Source organism: Desmodus rotundus, chromosome 3, assembly GCF_022682495.2.
Source record: "Desmodus rotundus isolate HL8 chromosome 3, HLdesRot8A.1, whole genome shotgun sequence".
NCBI lineage: Eukaryota > Metazoa > Chordata > Mammalia > Chiroptera > Phyllostomidae > Desmodus > Desmodus rotundus.
This window is the reverse complement of record NC_071389.1, coordinates 180390724-180411908: the sequence shown is the minus strand read 5'-3', so window position 1 is coordinate 180411908 and position 21185 is coordinate 180390724. Positions and strand designations below refer to the sequence as shown.

Below are 21185 nucleotides of genomic sequence, written 5' to 3'. Positions count from 1 at the left end.
GCGGGCAGTGGCCGCGGCTGCGCGGTGATCCTGACCTTCAGTGTGTTGGCTCCAGCGCCATGGCGCCCTCCAGGAAGTTTTTCGTGGGGGGGAACTGGAAGATGAATGGGCGGAAGGCTAATCTGGGGGAACTCATCAACACGCTGAACGCGGCCAAGGTGCCTGCCGACACCGGTGAGCCTCATCGGTAGAGTAAGGTAGGGCAGGGAGGGTGGGGGAGCGCCCTCTCCCGAGCTACCGGGTGTGCTTGTAGACCTGGATGCAGGCTGAGAACGAGGTCTCCTGGGGATCCGGACATTGACCCAGCAGCCGCAGTGCCGGGGTGTGTCGAGAGGGAAATCGGGACCACATTTAACGGTGCGCTCGGACAGTGGGGCGGGAAAGGACGTTTTTGTCTTCAAAAGGAAAATGGCCCCGGGGCGCGGACAGAGCTGCACCGCCAGGAGCTGGGCATGGAAGCGGAGATTAGCACCAGTGGGCAATCGGGAGTGCCGACAGCTCAGGAATTGGGGTTGGGGGGTAGTGGAGGCGGCTGAGTGGGCGTGCAGGCCTCCAGTCACCTGCTCCTAGTCCAGGCTCCGTGCGCCGCTGCACGTAGCGCGAGACTCCTCCCAGAGCCTTGCCTGGCGGGCTGAGTGTGCCTTCCGCGCTGCTTCTGCCTCCAGAGCTACCCGCCGCGATCCTTTACCCTCCGCAGCCTGGATGAGCCCTGCTTTCTGCAGAAAGGGGCTGAGTAGATGCCAGACAGGCAGATGCCAAACAGGATGTCTTTTGGGAATGAGGAGCGATCCTACGGTTTTCTCCAACCCGGAACCGGGAAAGCGCAGGGCCTCTATGAGCTGGTAGCTCCCTGCCACCCACCAGCAGAGTGCTGTCCTCAGTCCTTCCCATCCACCTAAAACACAGAACCACTGGCCTGATCAGAAGAGGCATCCTCTTCTGGTTTATTCGCCAGAGACTCCCAATACCAACCCCAGGAGTTGGCCCCTTATGCTGTTGCTAAAAATCCTTGCCTTGCCTGTGGGAGGTAGGGATGAGCTATTTTAGAAGAGAGGTGGGGTTGGCCCCCAGGGAATGCTGAGTCTAGGAGGTGCCCAGGCCCAGAATAGACCCGGGGAAATCAGAGCCACAGCTGTTAAAAGAGCAAAGGGCAGGGCCATGGCCTCTCAGGGGCATCTGAAAAGCTCTAGGAGTTGGAAACGGGCCCAATCTGGGATGTGCACAAAGATCATCTTGCTGGGGTGAAAAGGGAAGGAAAGCAGAACTAAGGAAGTTGGTGGAGGCTAGGCGGCTCCAGACCACTGGATGGAGCCTGGCAAATGTGATCTCATCCACAGAGGTGGTTTGTGCACCCCCCACCGCCTACATTGACTTCGCCAGGCAGAAGCTAGATCCCAAGATTGCTGTGGCTGCCCAGAACTGCTACAAAGTGACTAATGGGGCCTTTACTGGGGAGATCAGGTGAGATGCAAGTGGGAGAAGGGTGTGTGGGGGCCTTTCCTTACTTTCCTCATTGAGTGGAAAGCTACAGGTGGGCTCCCTGTGGAATTGTGGCTTCATCTCTTCCTATAGCCCTGGCATGATCAAAGACTGTGGAGCCACATGGGTAGTCCTGGGGCACTCGGAGAGAAGGCACGTCTTTGGGGAGTCAGATGAGGTTAGTAACCAGGAGAAGAGATAAGAGATGCCTTATTCCAGAAGCAGTGTCTCACCAACTCTGCTCCTCAACAGCTGATTGGGCAGAAAGTGGCGCATGCCCTGTCCGAGGGACTTGGAGTGATCGCCTGCATCGGGGAGAAGCTAGATGAGAGGGAAGCTGGCATCACTGAGAAGGTCGTTTTCGAACAAACCAAGGTCATCGCAGGTATTTCTGAAGGGACCTATGGGCCCAACCAAGGCCATGGAGGCACCGAGGGTGGGGTCAGAAGCGCTGCAGCCTAACTTGATCCCCGTGCTGCTACAAGAAAGGGGAAGGTGGGATCCCTTGCATCCTCTATCACTGCTGATCCTGCCCCATGGTATTGATGCCTTGTGGAGTTCCCTAAATAGCCACCAGGGGGCAGCATGCCACCCTCTTCTTTATTCCCTGGGTACCAAGCTAGATAGCTCCTTGTTCACCCTTCTATCTGTGGTCTCTGTCCCACAGATAACGTGAAGGACTGGAGCAAGGTTGTTCTGGCCTATGAGCCTGTGTGGGCAATTGGCACAGGCAAAACTGCAACACCTCAACAGGTAAACAAGCCCAAGACCCCACCCTTGTCCTACCTTGCCTCTGTAGAACTGGATAGCACAGAGACCATCCTGGCCAACCCCTCCTTTTAAAGGCAGGAACCCCCAAGCCCAGAGAAGGGGAGAGTGATTTGTCCAAGGACGTCCATTCCACAGCCTGGGCTGTGTGTGTGTGTCAGAGCCCTGGGGTTCCAACTCAGACTCCAGGTGCTGGGATGCTCTGAAACCACACAGCCTTACCACTGGTGCCCAGGGAAAGGGTTTTTTCCCCTTTCAGGAAAACGCAGAAAGAGTCTTTAACTTAGTCTGGCTTCTTGTTCTAGGCCCAGGAAGTACATGAAAAGCTCCGGGGATGGCTGAAGTCCAATGTCTCTGATGCAGTGGCTCAGAGCACCCGCATCATTTATGGAGGTGAGTGGGTGTGGCTACAGCTTGAGGTGGGGTGGGCTGAGAACTAGACTGAGCCTCCTTGGTTAGACATGTAGGTGGGAATAGAATATGCCCATCCCATCCCTGACCATTCACCCTCTCTTCTGTCTTCTCAGGTTCTGTGACTGGGGCAACCTGCAAGGAGTTGGCAAGCCAGCCTGATGTGGACGGCTTCCTCGTGGGTGGTGCGTCCCTGAAGCCTGAATTTGTGGACATCATCAATGCCAAACAATAAGCCCCATTCATCTCCCCTCTCCTTCCTGCTTGCCAAGGGCAACGAAGCTCAGCCCAGTAACTGCTCTTCCCCCGACACACATGCTTCTGATAGTATCACCTGCCCCTTCTCATGGCCTAATCCAAACTACTTCTCCTTCACCATTTACTTCTCACCTTGTAATGGCCGGGACCAGGCCAATCCCTTCTCCACTTACTGTGATAATTGGAACGAGACATTTCATCAAGGAGGCTTCTCCTTGGCTGAGAGGTGGAAGGGGTAGTTTTCTCGTGGGTCCCCTCAGTCCCCAAGTGAAGGCAGGAAAGGGAGCCATCCTCTTCCATCCCACACCATGGGGCCAAGGGCTGGGAGAGAGCCCTGTCTTCCCCTCCAAGGTCAGGGGTTCTGTTCTCACCCCTGGTGCCCACGCCTGTGTATGTGAGCAGCCCTGCTTGGTGGCAGAGGGTTGGGGGGGAATAAACACCCGCCCCTAAGCCTTGTGGTTTATCTTTCTTCATTGTACCTGTTTCCACATCATTTCCTTTCTGAGGCAGCCATAGGATACTTGTGCAAAAAATACCAGAAAGGTAACAGCATGTTTCTTATTTTTACTTGAAAAAAATGTCTTGCATACCAAGATACCACAGCCTTGAATAACAGCTCTCTCTCTTCACTTCTGGGTGGGTCTGGGACTGTTAAGCTCCCCAGAGATCAGGTTGGGGGTTAGGGCCCCGCCTCACCTCCCCACCAGCCTCACTGGCTTTAAGTGGCTGGTCTAAGCCAGCAGTGCCCCACCCCTACTTGTGGGGAGGGATGGCATCAAGGCCCTGCAATCTGGTATTACAGGGTTGCTGGTACAGTAGGTAGCGCTTCATCGCAGCAGGCAGGGGCAGAGCAGATACCTGGCCCAGCCGGGCAGCCCCCAGTGCTCGGTGCACGGACTGGCGGCTCAGGTGCAGAAGGGAGTGTGGCTCCGCTGGGAGAGAGAAGGAGGGGAAGGTAAGTAGTGCAGCCACAAACCAGACATCCTCAGACTACAGGGTTCCCTTCCACTTTCCTGCTCTTGAGTCTACTCTTACCTTAGTTGAGAGACATCTTAGGCACCCTAAAGCTCTGTATCTGCTCAGGGTGGGAGGTATGCTCTTCCAGTCAGTGATGACAGTGAAGCTCTAGCTAAGGCCTCTAAGCAACAGGGCAAGGTGGCTATGATGGGGGGGTGGAGCTGGCCCAGGATTGGAGTCCAGAGAGGCCTTGGGAATGGGGCTGACGAGGTGAAAGGAAGGCTGGCACTCCACAACAGCTCGCCATGGGTGATAGGAGGAGAGGTATCCAGCCTCTGCTAAGACTACAACTGCAGAGAACAGTTCAATCAGTTCCAAGCCCCGGCCCCATTGGTTCCCCAAGGAGGTCCCTCCCCTGCAGCCCCACCCCAAATCCTGCCTCTACTGCTCTCCTTCCAGTTCAGGGGGTGGTAGTGGGGCAGTCCCCAGTGGCTCCTTCCTGGGCTTTGACTGAAGAAAGGTATGTATGTGTCACACCCTGGGTGCCTGGCACTGCCTTTCAAACTTGTACACCTAGCCCAGAAGCCCTTTAACCCTGCGCACCTCTGCTCCAGGAGCTGATAGCTCCTGTAAAGCCCTAATCCCCAGAGTGCCTCCCTCCATTTTGGGGGCTCACCACTTACAGCAAGTTGCATTCCCAAGCCTCACCTTCACCTCTACTGCTGTTGGGAAGATTAAATTAGGTAACATCCGTGAAGACCCTTGGCCATTCCTGGCACTGAATAAGGGGTTAGGGAGGCAGGTCAGATGAAGGCTTTTTCCCTTCACTCTTGTAAAGGTGTTGGGTTTCCAACCCAAACCACAGCCACCAGTGAAAGAACACTCTCCCACACCTACCCAGGCCTCACCTCTCCTTTCGCCCAGGTAGCTGATGCGGACCTGGCACTGGCCCCAGACAGCGCTTACTGCCGGATAGAGGGTCCTGCCCTTCAGTCCGCGGAAGGCTGGCCCCAGGTAGGTATCCCCAAGAGCGTAGCCCAGAGTTCCCTCCTCCATGTCCAGAACCACCAGCAGCCTCTCCGGCACCTCCAGCTGCTCACCCTGAGGTCCGGCTGGATATTGGGGGGCCCCTACCCCCTTGCTCTGATGGTATAGCTTCCCTCGCCCAATGTCCCAGCCCCAAGACTCGCTGTTGCTGCCCAGCAGCGCCGCGTAGTGGTCTGCCTGCAGGGGAGCGAGGGCGGTGGCCACACCCACCACGGCGTGGGTGCCCCGCTGCTCCGGGGGCCAGCTGATTTCCCAGGCGTGCAGGCCCCTTGAGTAGCCCCTCTTACCCCGGGCCCCATCAGTGCTCTGGGCTACAGGCCGCCGTTCAAAGCACAATCCCCTTTCCTTGACCTCGATGTTCTCTGAGCAGTCCTTGGGGTTCCAGCCGTGACGCCGTTGAGTCTCCAGGTCAGGAAAGGGAGCAGAAAGCAGTTCCTCCAAACCTTCGGGACGGGAGTGGTCAGGGTACAGGGCCTGTGGGGTGGGGGTGCTACTGCTGCCCCCTGCCAGGGCCGTCTGGCCCATGGAGGCGAGGAGCTGGAGGGTTCCCCGAAAGATTCTTACTGGGGCGTCTTTCTTCTGCAAGTTGCGCTCCCCTTCGGGACTGACCTGGAGAGGAGTTGGGAGAGAAGTGGGTGTAAAGTGCGGCGACCTGGCGGAGGCTCCTCAACCAGGCGCCCCCTCCTTTCACCCGTTCGCCCACTTCCCTGCTCCGCCCTCTTCGCTCCGCACTCAGCTTGTCCTCACCCATCAGTCCCTGTCTCCCGAGACTCTCGCGAGTTCACCCCTTCGGGCCTCTCCAGCGCCGTCCCCCTCGCCTGCCCAGTGTGCCGGGCCACTGGCGGCTCCCGAACATCGCTTAGCTCCCCCAGCAGGGAGGTCCGGTTCCGCGGGCGCACAAGGTGCAGAATGCCGGTGGTTTTCGCTTCCAGCACCTCCCCCAGGTTTCGCCCCGCCTGGGCGCAAACTGGACCTTCCAGGGCGGTTAACCCTCTCGTTGCCGCCCCTGGTTGCACCCCACACCGAGGCCACGCTCCCACGAGGAGACCCTCTTGGGAGGTTGGTCCCTTTCTTGCTTGCATCGCTTTGGGATCTCTGGAGGTCTGTTCTCCACTGTGCGTATCCTTGAGTCGCCTGGGCAACCAACTCCTGAACCCCTAGATGTGAGGGGCATGGAGTCAAGGGGGTTCTTGCATTGTGCTGGCCTCGATTTCCATGGGCTTGTCATCCTGGGTCACTGTTTCTGGGTAGGCCTCTTTCCGACCCGATTGTGAGTCAGCCCGTTCTACTGTCTTTCGGGCCTTGGGCAGTAAATGGCATGGGTCTCCATGCTATTCTAGTCTTGATCCTGGATGTCCGTCCATTCGTAAACTGTAGATCTCATTTGGGGGAATGTAGCGATTAAGATCTTGGTCGTGAGTGAAACTATGCCACTAATTAGCTGTGTCCTTGGGGAGGTTACCAAACTTCTCTGAACCTGTTTTCTCTCGTGTAAAATGGGTAATAATGATGGTACTTACCTCACAGGGTTGTTGTGGAGTTGAAATAATCCAGCTAAAGCACTTGGTATGGAATCAGGTACTAAGTATGCACTCACTAATCATAGCCATTATGATTTACTTAACACTTATTAAGCGCCCACTCTATGTAGAGAGGCAATGTAATATAGTGGTCAGGGATGCACGCTGTGGAGCGAGGCTGACTGGGTGTGAACACCTGAAGGCCAGTATGCACACGTGACCTTGGGTAAATTTCTTAACCTCCCTAGAGCTGTTTCTTGTCCTGTAAAACAGAAATGCTATTGGTACCTACTGTATGAGATATTCATGAGAACTCAGTGAGGCATTATACATGTAAAGCACTTGGAACACTTTCTAGTTCAAATGTGATCATGTGTGCTAAGCACAGAAGATTGGGCAGTGAATCCTCAACAGTTTACAAGGACATTTATAAAAACAGTTTACCATGTAGTAGATGAAATTACGGAGGTGTAATGAAAGTGTATGGGAGTAAAAAGGATGGGACTGCTAACCAGGAATCAAGCAGTTAGGAAAGGAAAGTGTCCTGGAAGAGATGACACTTGGCTGAATCTCAGCGAATGACTAGGAATTGGCCTGAGAGGCGTTTCTGCAGGATGGGGGTGAGTTTACGGTTGCAGCATGTAGAAGGCATTCCAGACAGAGCTGACATTAAAAAAGCCAGAAGCTGCAGTTGGCTTTGGGGAAGTTCAAAGACTTCGGGGTTACTGCAACCAGAAAGGAAGCATGGAGACAAACCTAGAGGAGTTGGTGCCAGATGAAGGAGGCTTTGTAGGATAAGTTAAAGAATGCAAGTGTTAGCCCATGGACAGGGGAACCAAGTAAGAGACAAGCAGGGGAGGAACAAGGTCAGACACTCAGTTTAGAAAAACCACCCTGAAAGGGCTCATGGACATGGACAACAGTGTAGTGTTGATGGGGGGAGGGGATAAGGGGACTGAGTGGTAATGGAAAAGGATATAATAAAGATTATATATTTAAAAAAAATTAAATGTTTTAAAATGGTAAAAGAAAAAGAAAAATACCCTGGCAGTAATGTTGAGGAGGCTTCTAAGGACATAGGGCATAAAGCACCGAGACTGGTTCCAGCAGCCCAGGTGACAAGTGTCAAGAATGAAATAAGGCAGTAGAAATAAGAATGAAAAGAATTCAAGAAACACTGAGAGGGCCCTGGCCAGGTAGCTCAGTTGGTTGGAGCATCGTCCTGATATGCCAAGGCTGCAGGTTTGATCCCCAGTCAAGGCACATACAAGAACCAACTGATGAATGCATATATAAAGTGGAACAAGAAATCGATGTTTCCTTGTCTCTCTCCCTCCCTCTCTCTCTCCCCCCTCTAAAAGCAATAAATAAAAAATTTTTTAAAAAGAGACACTGATAGAATCGCCGGATTTGGTAACCCATTAGATGCTGAGGTCAGGGAAAGGAAAGAGAGAGAGGTGTTTAGCCTGGAAGAGTTTGCTGGATGGTGGGGCCACTAACGCAGATGGAGCTGACAGGAAGAGGGGCAACTTGGGGCAGGTGGAAGAGGGTGGGAGAGAGAGATGGTGAGTCCAGTTTAGGTCATGTTTTCGAGGTGTCTAGGCAACAACCAGAAGGAACCATCCAGAACATACTTGACAATGACGGGTATGGAGGAGGAGGAGGTAGAGACCTGGGAAAGAGAAATAAATCTGGGAGGTGTGTCAGCCTTTATCCAGGAAGTGAACCATGAGAATCAATGAGGGGTGTGAGAATCAATTTGGAAACAGTGTGTAGAGTGAGAAAACGGTCAAGGAGAATACAGTGTAGCAGAGAATTCAGGTTTGATTACTTACAAGATTTTGTGGTCACTGGCTAGTTTGGTTAGACAGCACATGTGGGTTGTGGGAGGGGGAGCCCAGGCTGAAGGGGCTGAACTGGAACTATGTGTCAAGCATTGTGCTACAAGCTTCACATTTTGGGAGGATAGAGTCAGGAGAAGTGTGGGGCCAATTATACCTCGTAGTCAACATTACCCTTGAAAATCTCTTACCCCCATTAGGTACAGCATAAGTTAGTTTGAGTCAAATACAATATCTGGCAGCACAGGTACAGGGTGGGACAAAAGGAGGTTTAAAGTTGTTTGTATGGAAAATAATATAATAACTAGCCTTGGCTGGTATGGCTCAGTGGTTGAGTGCCAGCCTGTGAATCAGAGGATCACAGTTTTGATTCCCGGTCAGGGCACAAGCCTGGGTTGCAGGCCAGGTCTCCAGTAGGGGGCGTGCAAGAGGCAACCACACATTGATGTTTCTCTCCCTCTCTTTCTCCCTCCTCCTTTCTAAAAAATAAATAAATAAAATCTTTAAAAAAGAAAATAATATAAATAAATTAATAATAATAAGAGATTGTAAATCTCCTTTTGCCCCACACTGTCCAATGATGTACAGAATAAAATTGTATAATATTTCAATTATAGAGACAGGAGAAAGCATATTAAAAAGAAAGATGTAAACCTGAACACTTGTCATCCACTCAACCTGGATATTCTTGCCAGAGTGACAATAGAAATAATGACATCATGACAGTGCATAGTGGCCTGTGGTGAATATCAGGGGAGGATCTGAGTGACAGCCAAGTTGATGAGGGCTTAGGGAACAGAGAAGCGAGCCTGAACCATAGCCGACTCCAGTTCAGCCCGAGAAGTTGCTGGTTGTTTAAAACATGGTACTTACCAATTGTTGCCACTGGATCTTGAACTGCTCAAACATTTATTGATAACAGCTCAAATATTCCATTCTGCTACAAGTAATTTAACTTTTTGCTTTTACGTTGATAGGTAACATACATAAAGTACACTAATCTTAAACTGCTCAGTGGATTTTTACATACAGTGGTACCTCCGTACGCATCATTAATTCATCCTGGAACTTGTGATGAGTACTGAAACCAACGAGTACCAGACGATGAAGCATTTTGTCTTCTGAGGCAGTGCCGTGACTCACACAAGTTCTAGCAAGTGCGATGAGTCCTGACATATTTTTTTCTTATCAAAATGAGACAAGTATGGGGTCTGACCAGTTCTGAAGCCGATGAGTACTGTGCTGTCTATATTTACATGCTATGTAACCACCATTTCTAGCATCAAGATCAAGTGTATCTTCAGCATCCCACAAGGCTCCTTCTTGCCCCTTCCCTAACACTACACCCCTAAAAGTCACTAGTATTTGACCTCTATCGGTATAGATTAGCTCTGCCTCTTCTTCAATTTCATATAAATGAAACCATATATTATGTATCGCATTTTTTAATTTTTATTTTTTAAACTTGTTTTTTAAAAGATTTTATTTATTTATTTTTAGAGAGAGGGGAAGGGAGAAAGAGAGGGAGAGAAACATTGATGTGCAAGAGACGCATCAATCAGTTGCCTCTCGCATGCCCCCAGTTGGGGACCTGGGCCACAACCCAGGCATGTACCCTGACCGGGAATCGAACTTGCAGTCTTTCAGTTTACAGGACAACTGCTCCAACCACTGAGTTACACCAGTCAGGGCTAATATGTATTTTGTGTCTGACTTATTTTTCTCAACATTATATCTGTGAGTCGTCCACGTTCTTGCATGAAATAGTAGCTCTTTACTTTCATTGTCTTACAGTATCCCATTGTATGTATATACTACAATGTATCTATGGATGGTATTTGAATTATTTCCAGTTTTTAGCTATTATAGAAAAAGACTCTATGTACATTATTGTGTAAGTTTTTTGGTGGACCAAAGCACTCACTTCTATGGGTACATAATTATGTAAGCAATTGCTGGCTTATAAAAATGTACAATGCATAGATTTAAGTATACCTGTAATTTTCAGGTTTCTCTTCATAGAGCACTTTTATTCAGAAATTAAATCATTCAGGTTTTTGGCAGTATGGAACACCTCAACATATCCATGAAGACTTGAACTGATCTTTTCTTCCTGTTCATTATGTCTTTATCTTCTGGGGATTTTATCAGTTCCTCAAACTTTTAAAAAAGATTTTATTTATCTTCTTTTAGACAGAAGGGAGGAGAGGGAGAAAGAAGGAGACAGAAACATCAACATGAAGTTGCCTCTCATGCACCCCACACTGGGGACCTGGCCCAGGCATGTGCCCTGACTGGGAATCCAACCAGTGACCCTTTGGTTTGCAGGCCAGTGCTCAATCCACTGAGCCACACCAACCAGGGCTGTTCCTCAAGCTTTTTATTAGTGTTTCTCTGTGGCTCCCAAGAAGCCCTTCAATTTCTTTCACAAGCCACTTGCCAGGCCACTTAAACAATGAGTTTCATTTCTTTGTTAATAAAAAATCCTTAAAGTCCTAAACACATTCTTCCTCATATGCATGGATTGGGTTTAGGCTTGATTATTTCCCTGTCTGATATAAATGATGCAACTGGCAATACTGAAGAACTTTCAACTCTTCCAGCTTAGTACCACATTAACACTAGGGTCAGCAGTTATGGCTCTGGGAGTCAAGGAGGAATCTCAGCCTCATGTATGTGGTTTTGAAATAGCAAGTCATGCTTAGATCAGCTGAGTGAAGGATAGGCGTGATGCTGGGGGGAGGCAGACTTTGATGGCTTTATGAACACACTCATAAAGTGTATGGTACCTTAGCATGGTACTGCTGCCTGCAATCAGCAACAGTAAAGCCAAGGCCATTCTCTTGGAGGTCCTACTCTACTTCTAGAACCAAATCAGGAAAAGGGCTGCAGTCACTCAGGACTTTGCATTTGATTGCTAAAGTACGAGCAATTTTTTTTTCTTTGGGGGGATATGTACCCCTGTAGAACATGTCTGGCTTTATTAAATACAGAGCTACACTGCCACCATGAGAGAGGGAGAGAGAGGAGGTCAAAAGGCATTAGTTGCTTTGTGTATCTAGTTTGGAAATACAAAAGCAGTTGGGCATTTTACCCAGAGAAGATACTAGCCTTATTATATTCTGAAAGATAGCCCAGTGATTCTTTTCAGTAGCTCTGAATGGGTTTTGCTGCCTGTTCCTCCATAGATGCAGCCTAACCAGCAGTTAGTTTGCATTCTTTTGAGGTTAAAGTGGTTTCTAAAACTGTTAGGCCATCTGTGGCTGGTTTTGAAATCCTCCCATCCAAAGGCGGTCTTCTCTGGCAGGAGGTTTGAACTGTGACTTGAGACTAAGAGCTTTATTTTTTCTTTTTTTGTCATATATTGCCATTGTTAGTAACAGATTTCTGGTTCATTTCCTCCAGGCATAAATTTAGTGTTCCTTCAGTCTTCATTACGGAGTTATCACATGAGCCCTGACCGGTGTGGTTCAGTTGGTTGGGCATCCTCCCACAAAGCAAAAGGTCACCATTGGTCACTGATCAGTGTTTCTTTCTCGCATCTAAGTATCTCTCCCTCCGTTCCTCTAAAATAAATATGTATTTTAAAAGAGTTATCATGTGAACTTGGCTCTCATGGGAGTAGTTATAGAATTTGACCTGATTTCACAAATTCGTTGAATCTTGTTTGCACATAACAGATTTGAGGTCACATTGTATTTATGTGCCACAGTGGAGCTGGGCATAGCATGCCTCAGTAAGCTATTATTTTTTATTTTTTATTTTTTTTTCCAGCATGTAAAGAGATTTCTGTAAATTTGGTTGCATGACCAATGAAAGGGTTGGGTTGCCTTCAGATGGGTACTGTTATATGGAAAAAACACATCTTAAAACACCAGAATCTAGTTTTAAAAACAAAACACAAGAATCACAGTGAGATTCACAAGATACACACTTAAAGGCCCAGAACTGGTGCCAAGAAACCATGAATAGTCTAGTCTCCCATCTCACATTCGTGAGGAATGGTGGCTGGCGACCTTCTGCCCTATTTAATCTTGAGTATTGCTGAGTCCACATTAAATGTGTATATGATGAAACACCAGTATACTGCATCTCATTTAAACCTCGCAACAAACATATCACAATTCTTAACAGATTCGGAAACCCAGGCTTGGAAAGGTTAAACAAGCCATCCTGCAAAACCCAAGAACGGTGACCAGCTGGCGACTGCAGAAAATGTCAGCCGCAGCGGAGGTGCCGAGCCCCGCGCCGCCAGCCGGTGCGTTACGCAACAGCAGCAAAGTCGGGCGGGCGGTGCCGCTGACTCACAGCTGGCGGCAATCGGGAGAGGGGCGGGCGAGGGGCGCGCAGCGGCCGGAGAGGCTGGCGCGCCCCACAGCAGCCACACCCACTGCTGGGGTCTCCTCCCAGCTCGCTTCGGCCGCCCACGGCCGAGCCCGGAGCCCTTCACCTGGGGCCCCGCCCGCGACTGCCTCTTCCGCCCCGCCCACCTCCTTCCGGCGCCAGCTTCGGCGTCTGGAAGGTTGTCCCGGAACAGAGGCGCTAGGGCGGAAGCGCGGCCCGCTGAGTGGGCGCTTAATGGGCAGCTAGTCTAGCCCCGCGCTCCAAGGTGGAGAGGAAGGGACTAGGGCTCCTGCACCCCGAGTTTCATTACGTTTAAAGGGCTCCCTTCTTCCATCCTTCTAAAGTTTTTTCTTTTGCTTCCCCATCTCCCTCTCCTTCCTGCTATCAGTGTAATTGTATCTAGGGACCCTCCGCGGGGGAGAATCTTTTTGTTCACCCAGGAAGTTGGAAGCCGGAAGGAGGAGACACAGGTTACGTTGGAAACCGCAGCATAAAGAAGCACACCCACTGCAATAACCAGTGCCTCTTCAACTCTGCCAGCCTTACCTAGATAAGTCGGTTGGTCATCCAAAGTTTTTGTTTATCCTTGCTAATTAAAAAAAAAAAAAATCACCTGGAAAGTATCCTCAGGGCTCACCTGAGGATACTTTCTATCATTGGCTTTAGAGAGAGGTGAAAGGAGTGGGAGAGAGAGAAACATCTGTCTGCCGCCTCCCAGGGGATTGAACCCGCAGCCTTTTGGTGTAGGAGGGGATGCCCCAGTTAACTGAGCCATCCGACCAGGGCATATCCTTGCTAATTTTTAAAATACTGCCTCAGCTATTTGGAGTTTTCTTTCTACCTTTATATCCTTCAGGATCTCTACTTCCTTCTAGTGAATCCTAACGGGCTATCTCCCTGGCTTGTTCTTTCTTCAGTCCTCAACTGTGATTCTCAAAGTAGAGGGAGGAGGTAAGCATATTTCATCTACACAAAGACAATACCACAACGAGGGAGGGTATCTTTAATTACTTTTAGAAAGCACGTTTAATATTCATGCGGTAAGCATTTATTGAGCACTTACTGTGTAGCGTGCACTGTGCCAGGCAGTAGAATGTGGTATGAAACTCAAGGTCTGTTGGAGTTAGAAGAAGCCAACACAGAAGTCCTTGATGGCATCTAGAAGGGAACAAACTTGACTCACAAATTTATATATAAAGACAAATTGTGTTTACTACTACCAAGGAAAAGCAGGGAATTATGTGAGGGGATCCTAATTTGGATTAGGTGTCAGGAAAGGCCTTTCTAAGGAGGTCCCTTTTAATCTGAGGCCTAGAGGGTGAGTGGAAGTTAGTTGAGTTCCACATATATGTGAATAAGTGAGCCATGGCTGGTGTGGCTCAGTGGATGGAGCGCTGGCCTGCGAACCAAAGGGTCACTAGTTTGATTCCTTAGATTCCCAGTCAGCACATGCCTGGGTTGCGGGCCAGGGCTCCAGCACATGGCATGTGAGAGGCAACCACACATGGATGTTTCTCAACCTCTTTCTCCTTTCCCGCCCCTCTATCTAAAAATAAATAAAATCTTAAAAAAAAAAAAAAAAAAAAAGAGTATAAGTGAAAGCCCTGAAGAGGGAGGGAGCTGAGGTCCGAGGAACTGGAAAGACGACTGTGTGGCCCAAGCGGAGCTCAAGCCCAATAGCAAAGGTTATGACAGACCTTTCTGGGCTTTGCGTATAGACCATGGTGATGAGTATTTTATCCTCAGAACAACAGGAAAGACTGAGGGGTTAAAATAGAGGCTTCTCTTTACAATTGAAAAAGCTCACTATAGCTACTTATGGAAGATAATTGGATGAGAGAAAGAGTGGAATCAGACTATTTAGGAGACTATTGTAGTAGTTCCAGGGAGTGATAATATTTTGGGTAAGAGAGGTATCACAAGATGGAGAGAAGTGGATGGATTCAAGATACATTTGGAGGTAGAACAGGTCACACTCGGTGGTAGATTCAGTGGGGATTAGTGGGAAGGTGTTGCTGAGGGAGAAAAAATGACAAGGATGACCCTGGGTTTCTGGTTTGAACATAGGAATGGTGATGTAGGGAAAGCTCAGAAAAAGCAGTTAGGGAACAAGATACAGAATTTGTCTTTGGATGCCTTAAGTTTGAGATGCTGGTGAGTCTTAAAAGCAGAGAAGTAGGAGGTTAGCTATATAAGCCTGGGACTGAGCAAAGAGTTCTTGGTTAGAAATAAAAATTTGGGACTCAGCTCTGGCTGGTGTGGCTCAGTGGATTGAGTACCGGCTTATGAACTGAAAGGTTGCTGGTTTGGTTGCAGGCCAGGTCCCTGGCTGGGGGCTTGCGAGGGGCAGCAGATCAATGTATCTCTCGTATATCACATGGATGTTTCTGTACCTCTCTATGTCCTTCCTTTCCCCTCTCTCTGTTGAAAGAAACCAAGCAGTTTCCTCTCCCATGCCCCCAACTAGGGACCTGGCCTGCAAGCTAGGCATGTGCTCTGACTGGGAATCGAACCAGCAACCTTTAAGTTCACAGGGCAGCACTGAATCCACTAAGCCACACCAGCCAGGGCATATAGTTAATTTTATTTTACTTTTATTTTTTTTCTGGCAGAAATGATTTTCTTTCTTTCTTTTTATTGTTTATTCTACTACAGTTGTCCCAATTTTTTTTTACAGTTAATTTTATGGTTAATTTTAATTTTGGCTATTGTTTGTAAAAGCTAGGCTGTCTGTGTAGATACAAAGTATAGTTTTTCTAAAACAAGTGTTTATTTTGTATTGAAAATACCACTGTACTTGTTTTACACCATTGTATACATGTGGTGATATTAATGCTGAACTGCAAAATTCAGGAAGTAAAATGTGATGCTGTAATTCTAAAAAATAAAAATTAAAAAATTAAAATTAAATTGTATAAATGTAATTTCAATAAAGTACTCAAAACTTATCACTTTCTCACTATTTTACTACATTTTTGCATTAGTCTGCTAAAACTGCCATGACTAAATACTACATAGTTTAAACAGAAGTTAATTTTCTCACAGACCTGGAGGCAAAAAGTCCAAGAGCAAGGTGTCGGTAGGTTTGGTTTCTTCTGAGGCTTCTGTCCTTAGCTTGCAGATGGCTGGCTGCCTTCTTGTGCCCTCACAGTCTTTTTCTCTGTGTGCGGGTGCCCTGTGTCCAAATTTCCCCTTCCTATACTGATGCCAGTCAGGTGGGATTTGGGCCACCTAAATAGCCTCATTTTAACTTAATCATATTTTTAAAGGCCCAGTCTCCAAATACAGTCATTCTGAGGTTTGGGGAGGTGAGGGTTAGAGCTTTAACATACGAATTTCAGGAGGACACAATTCAGCCCATAATAATTTTACTATATCTGTGCTCTTGAAGCTATTTACCTCTACTCGTGTCTGTAGGGTCACGTATGGAAACACCACATTGTGAGTCGCTAGCCTGAAATCAGCCATGGTAGGAGTATTTACAGCAGAGAAATAAGCAAATAGTAAAAATTAGGGCTTTATTTCTCCCTGGAGAGCCTGTTAAACATTTACCACCACTGACAGCGATAGATGTTATTTAACCTTTGAGTATAATCTGAATGTGAAAAATGGGAAACCTGTGCACACACACATCTTTTGTTGAAATGTTGCAAACTGTGGCTGATAGAGATACAAAGAAAATATAGGTGCTATTGAGATGCTTTCCACTGAGTCACAGAAACTCTGACCAAATGGTATTTAAGGACATTTATTATTTCACATAAAAGAAAATCCCGGGGTAGCAGGGAATTCTGGAAAAGAAGCTTCCTTGCTCTTCTGCAAAAGCAGCAAAAAGGAACTCTGTCTGACTATGCCTGGTTTCAGTTGGGTCCCTGATTGCTACCTGCAGCCATCACAGTGGGAGAACCCAGCCATGGGGGAAGGCTGTTCCGTGGGCTGCAGTCCTGGGAAGGATAGTGGAGCAAAAGGATCAGCCATCCTGAGGCTCAGCTCTAGCTCCCTGTCTCCAGTGGTATAATGGATGCCTCCAAATGGATGTTCCACTACCATTGCAATCTCAGTAAGTCCCAAAGAAAGCGATCATCTTCTGCAGCTCCAAGTTCAAACCTCTCCACTCCTTTTCACTGCCAATACTATTTTTCTAGGAATCCTAGATTCAGCCAAACCCTGACTATATTCCTCTTCTTCACACCCTATGTCTTTTCAGTTATTGAGTCCTGTTGAAGTTTCCTCTCTATGCCACCTTCTTACTTTAGGCCCTTACCATCCTTAGCTTCCCATTCTTTCTGCTTCAAGATTCTTCCACCTTCAATGAATCCTATACCATATATATATTTAATCTGCATTTCCTATACAAGAGGGGACCCCCCAAAAGCCTGGAATTATCTTCTGAAGGGCGTGCCACTTGTAGGATAGGCTTCCCCACTAGGTGAGTGTTCCAGGAACCTGTCTGAATCAGTGTACCAGCTGACATTGTTAGGAGAGGCTGTGTACAGCTTCAGTGAATTTTTTTTGAAGACTAAACATATGTCTGCCCATTTCATGATGGGTGATTTGCGAGTGCACCTGCCCACATCACACTGAGTGTTCAGCAGTTTTTGACCAAAAAATAGCACGACCCCCATGCTCCACCCTCTTTACAGATCTCCCCTGAGCGACTTTCTTTCATTTCCAGATGAAAAAAGTCCTCAAAGGGAAACATTTGCCAATGTGGAAGAGGCGAAACAAAAAACTCCAGAAGCACTAAAGGCATCAAAATTGACAAGTTCAAAAACCGTTTTTGAGCAATGGAAAAACGTTTCGATAGGTGTATTGCATCAAATGGACAGTATTTTGAAGGTGACTGATGTTTAAACATGTAAGAATAAATACACAACTCTTTATAATTAAATTCTGGGGTTTTGGGGGGCCTGCCCTGGTGTATTTTAAGAACTTGGTTTTTAAGTTTTATTGAACTCCTCCACTTCTCTCTGTCTATTAGACTATCCACTCTATTATTAGAACTAATAAGGTAGCAGCATACATGATATATCCAGAAAAACCAACAGCTAAGACAATGTGGCACTAAAGCAGAAATAGCCAGACATATCAATGGAAAATAATAGTTCAGAAACTATATATATATATATATATATATATATATATATATATATATATATATATATATATATATATATAAAATGATAAAGATGGCATTTCAAATCAGAAGGGAAAAATGGGATTAACAGACAAATGGTGTTGAGAAAATCAGCTCCCTTTTGGCAAAATGTTAGATCCCTACCTCACACTATACACACAAATTATTTCAGGTGAATTTAAGACTAAAAACCATACGATGAAATATTGTTCAGCAATTAAAAGAGATGAAGTACTGATATGGACTACAACACGGATGGACCTTAAAAACATTATGCCAAGAGAAGGAAGCTATTTAAAAAGGACCCCCCATTGTATGGTTCATTTATGTAAAGTGTACAAAATTGGCAAATTTATAAAGACAGAAGGGATTAGTGGTGGCCAGGGGCAGGAGTGGAAGGGAGGGTTGAGATGCATGTGGCTAAGGGGTAGAGGGCTTCTTTGGGGGTGATGAAAATGTTCTAAATTTCATTGTAGTGATGGTTGCACAACTCTGAACATACTAAAAGCCACTGAATTGTACATTCAATTCAGTACAATTGGGCGAATTTTATGGTATGTTAGTTAAATGTTAATAAAGCTTTTTTAAAACTGTTCTCTTAGGGAGAAAAAAGGGAAGAATGAATGTCAGATAGGCAAGCGCAGTCTCTGCCACAGTTACTATCCAAATCAAAAACAGCTTCTCCAGATCAATTTTATTATTTTTTAAAGATTTTATTTATTTACTTTTAGACAGAGAGGAGGGGAAGGAGAAAGAGAGGGAGAGAAACATCCATGTGTGGTTGCCTCTCAGGTGCCTCCCACTGGGGACCTGGCCTGCAATCCAGGCACGTGCCCTGACTGGGAATCGCATTGGTGACCCTTTGGTTCACAGTCCGGCACTTAATCCACCGAGTCACACCAGCCAGGGCCAATTTTAAAACTTAATGACATAGCAGGAACATGAAAAAGAATATGAAAAGACAATTTGTAAAATAAATATGAATACAAGTACATAAATATACAAAAAGAAACCACCTCACCAACAATAAAAATGCAAATTAAAATAATGACATGCCTATTTTTCAACCTATTATGATTGGCAAGGTAAGTACATATCCTCAAACCAGAAACTGCACCTTCTAAGACTGGATCCCACAGAGCCACGTCACTCAACGTCTGTGGACTAGCAGCGCTGGCATCACTTGTGGGGTCAGGATCTTTGTTTTAATCTGATTCTCAGGCAATTCCTGTGCACGTTACAATTTCAGAAGTACTGGTACAGAGAGAGTACTTATGCAGAATAGTAAGGCTATATCTGTGAGGATTTTTGGTGCAGCACTGTTTATAATGTGGACAATTTTTGAAGTTAATATCCATGAAGAGGGAACAGTTTAATAATTCCCATATATCCACATAATGGAATACTAGACAACTATCAAACAGAAAGAGGGAGATCTATGTTTAGTGGTATGAGATGTCAAAAACATATTTTTATAGATTTTTTAATAAAGCTTTTGTTTATTTTTAGAGGGGAAGGGAGGGAGGAAGAGAGGGAGAGAAACATTGATCAGTTGCCTCTCGTGCGTCCCCAGCTGGCATGTGCCTGGACTGGGAGTCAAACTGTTGTCCTTTCAGTCGGCAGGCCAGTGCTCGATTTACTGGGCCATACCAGCCAGGGTCCAAAACATATTTTTAAATGACAATAAGCCAGTTGATGAACAGTATATATGATTGATACCATTTGTGTTTTTTAAACATCTTCATTAATAAATTAACTTTATTAAAAAATGAGAGTGGTGCTGAGGGTGATCATGGACTTTTATGTTCCTTTTATACACTTCTCTATTATTTTATTTTATTTTATTTTATTTTATTTTAATTATTGCTTTCATAATCGAAGGAGATTCTATTTAGACCAGCTACTGGGGGAAGGATGTTATCGAGGAGGATGGAGTATCTACTCTCATTACACATTGCAGATTCAGACCTTCAACGAAACACAAAATAACACCTCCAGTGGCTCCTCACAGCTTTCAGGATGAAGTCCACACTCCTTAGTGTGGTCCAGCTCTGTTTGCTGATCTTGCCTCACCCCGCTACATACACCTATGGTTCCAGCCAACAGAACTACCTGCTTTCCTTGCACAGCCATTGAGCTCTTTCTCCTCCAGGCCTTACCAAAGATGCTTCCTCTGGACTCAGTGAGCTGAATAGATGGTATTAAATATACCCATGTACTATAAAATTACCCCCTGGCACTAAGTAAAAACTCTGCAAGTGTTGGGTGGCATTATTATGACCACTCATTATATTGAATTACTTGTTTACTTAACCCTGTCACTGGACTGTGAGGTCCCTGAGAACAGGGACTGTGTTTTATTGTCCTTGAGAGCCCAGCAGGCACAGCCTGGCACAGAGTGCTTATCAAAAATGTGATAAAACATACTTGTTTATTAACTATATTACCCAAATTAGTCAGGGCAGGAGGTAATATTTCCTGATTTCCAGCCCACCACATCTTCCATTGGACCACTTGGTAACACATGACTTCACAATTAATCACACGATATCTTACCTTCTTGCCTAGCTGTTTTATTTATATTAGATTCCACAAGATTGGTAATCTCCTCCTTTCCCTAGGCAGGAATTGTGTCATAAATATTAACCACCCCAGGTCTTAGTTTCCTCTTCTTTCAAGTACTATCTATCTCACAGGACTGGTGTGGAGATTAAATATCACTTGTAAAGGCATCTCACACCATATCTACCACAAAATACTTGTTGCATCTCAACCTCTCTGTTTTATCTCTTTCAACAAGTCACAGGCCGGAGTGCCTGGGTTTAGCTTGGCTATATCAGTGCTTAACTATTGTGTAAAGAGTATTTTAGTGGGCACACGTAGGAGTTTCTCCCCAAAAGTTTTGCATCAAACCAGTCCGGGATATGAGGAGGAGTGAAATGCTCCCAAGCCGGGTTTAGTAATCTGTACAGTGCTTTAGCATAGACTAGACTCATACTTTATCCCTGGAAGTTGGTGTGGTTAAATCAACTATTTCTATTTTACAAATGGGAAAGCGGAGTCTTAGGTAAGTTGCTAGTAAACTATAGATTTGCCAGGACTCTAAGTCAGGTTTTTTTGGGCTTGGGCTTCTTCCAGTCCAAAGGTCCATCTGAAAATAACGAAAGGACGGGACCTGGTGTGTGTGTGTGCGGGGCGGGGTGGCGATGGTTAGGTAGGAGGGAACCGGGAATCAGTCCACTTACCTTAGTATATTTGCTCCTCTTCCCTCGCCTTTTGCTTAAGGAGATGAGTTTCCTTGAATTCACAGCGCTTTGCATTGGGGAAGTGCGGTCCCTTTAAGGTCCCAGGTATAAGTAACGGACAGCCCCGCCCCCATCCCCTACTCTCCGCACAGTTCTAAGCCCCGCCCCCTGTTTTAGG

The 21185-nt window shown here is 46.7% G+C and overlaps 2 protein-coding genes across 7 annotated transcripts; one reads left to right on the top strand and one right to left on the bottom strand.

Moving 5' to 3' along the window:
• The first annotated feature begins 13 nt into the window (after positions 1-13).
• TPI1 (triosephosphate isomerase 1) lies at positions 14-3366 on the top strand. Its single transcript, XM_024579425.4, has 7 exons — positions 14-174; positions 1338-1461; positions 1573-1657; positions 1732-1864; positions 2147-2232; positions 2553-2640; positions 2775-3366. Exons 1-7 carry the CDS (start codon positions 60-62, stop codon positions 2891-2893), a joined length of 750 nt encoding a protein of 249 aa, XP_024435193.1. The 5' UTR covers positions 14-59; the 3' UTR covers positions 2894-3366.
• On the bottom strand, positions 3360-21137 carry SPSB2 (splA/ryanodine receptor domain and SOCS box containing 2). 6 transcript variants are annotated; one of them, XR_006653788.2, is made up of 5 exons: positions 21008-21137; positions 13689-13783; positions 4782-5529; positions 3952-4223; positions 3714-3848 (listed from the first exon to the last, which is right to left on the bottom strand). XR_006653788.2 is itself a non-coding variant. In XM_045186772.3 (4 exons), exons 2-3 carry the CDS (start codon positions 5443-5445, stop codon positions 4608-4610), a joined length of 708 nt encoding a protein of 235 aa, XP_045042707.1. In that variant the 5' UTR covers positions 5446-5529; positions 5668-5771; the 3' UTR covers positions 4087-4223; positions 4582-4607. The 6 variants fall into 6 exon arrangements, 3 of the variants coding, with proteins under 3 accessions (XP_024435194.2, XP_045042708.1, XP_045042707.1); XR_008426543.1 differs by lacking the exons at positions 13689-13783; positions 21008-21137 and adding an exon at positions 5668-5805 and having other exon boundaries at positions 4782-5363; positions 5485-5529; XR_008426542.1 differs by lacking the exons at positions 13689-13783; positions 21008-21137 and adding an exon at positions 5668-5771.
• Between the last annotated feature and the right edge of the window lie 48 nt (positions 21138-21185).

Coding starts and splice junctions, on each gene's coding strand:
- TPI1 (XM_024579425.4), top strand. CDS start 60: ATGGCGCCCTCCAGGAAGTTTTTCGTGGGGGGGAACTGGAAGATGAAT. Junction 1,462..1,572: donor GCCTTTACTGGGGAGATCAG/GTGAGATGCAAG, acceptor CTCTTCCTATAG/CCCTGGCATGATCAAAGACT. Junction 2,233..2,552: donor AAACTGCAACACCTCAACAG/GTAAACAAGCCC, acceptor TTCTTGTTCTAG/GCCCAGGAAGTACATGAAAA.
- SPSB2 (XM_024579426.4), bottom strand. CDS start 5,445: ATGGGCCAGACGGCCCTGGCAGGGGGCAGCAGTAGCACCCCCACCCCA. Junction 3,849..4,781: donor CTACCTGGGCGAAAGGAGAG/GTGAGGCCTGGG, acceptor TCTCTCTCCCAG/CGGAGCCACACTCCCTTCTG.